This window comes from Nanorana parkeri, unplaced genomic scaffold (genome assembly GCF_000935625.1).
Source record: "Nanorana parkeri isolate BGI_ZX_2015 unplaced genomic scaffold, ASM93562v1 scaffold6086, whole genome shotgun sequence".
Taxonomy (NCBI): Eukaryota; Metazoa; Chordata; class Amphibia; order Anura; family Dicroglossidae; genus Nanorana; species Nanorana parkeri.
In genome coordinates, this window is record NW_017312331.1 from 2,074 (window position 1) to 2,758 (window position 685).

Genomic DNA, 685 nt, shown 5'->3' on the forward strand with positions numbered 1-685 from the left:
CCCTCCGTCACACGCACACGTATGTCAGCCTCCAATGTACACGCCCTCCGTCACACGCACACGTATGTCAGCCTCCAATGTACAAGCCCTCCCCCCTCCGTCACACGCACACGTATGTCAGCCTCCAATGTACAAGCCCTCCCCCTCCGTCACACGCACACGTATGTCAGCCTCCAATGTACACGCCCTCCGTCACACGCACACGTATGTCAGCCTCCAATGTACACGCCCTCCCCCCTCCGTCACACGCACCTCCTCGCTGGCCAGGAACACCGACACGTCTCCGGGCTCGTTCCTCCGGTGGATGTCCAGGACCATGTGACACGCCGCCATCACCTGGTCATGTGACTGGGGTGGTCGGTACACCACGCTGGGCGCCTGATCCCGGCCCGGAACCGTCACCACGCATGTGCCCGGCCCCAGGAACTCCAGGAGGCGCGGCTGCAGAGCGGGCGTTGTCATGACCACCAGGCGCAGGGCGGCCCTCTGCTGAACAATGTCCTTCAGGAGGCCGAGCAGGAGGTCCGAGGCCACCGTCCTCTCATCAACCTCATCCACAATCACCACGCTGGCCGTCCGCATGAGAGGGTCCGAGGTCAGCTCCTGGAGCAGCAGAGAGTCCCAGCAGAACCTGCCGGACAGAGCAGAGGGAGGGTGACACCATAGGGAGCATACAGGGGGAGGG

General features: G+C 63.8%; 1 protein-coding gene across 1 annotated transcript in view; it reads right to left on the reverse strand.

Moving 5' to 3' along the window:
- The window catches only part of LOC108804193 (ATP-dependent RNA helicase DQX1-like), a gene marked incomplete at its 3' end in the record, with an annotated part of 2,655 nt that extends 2,009 nt beyond the window's left edge, over positions 1 to 646 (reverse strand). The window contains exon 1 of the mRNA XM_018575948.1: positions 253 to 646. Coding sequence (XP_018431450.1) covers positions 253 to 582 — 330 coding nt within the window. The remainder of the gene's footprint in view (positions 1 to 252) is intronic.
- Positions 647 to 685: the final 39 nt, after the last annotated feature.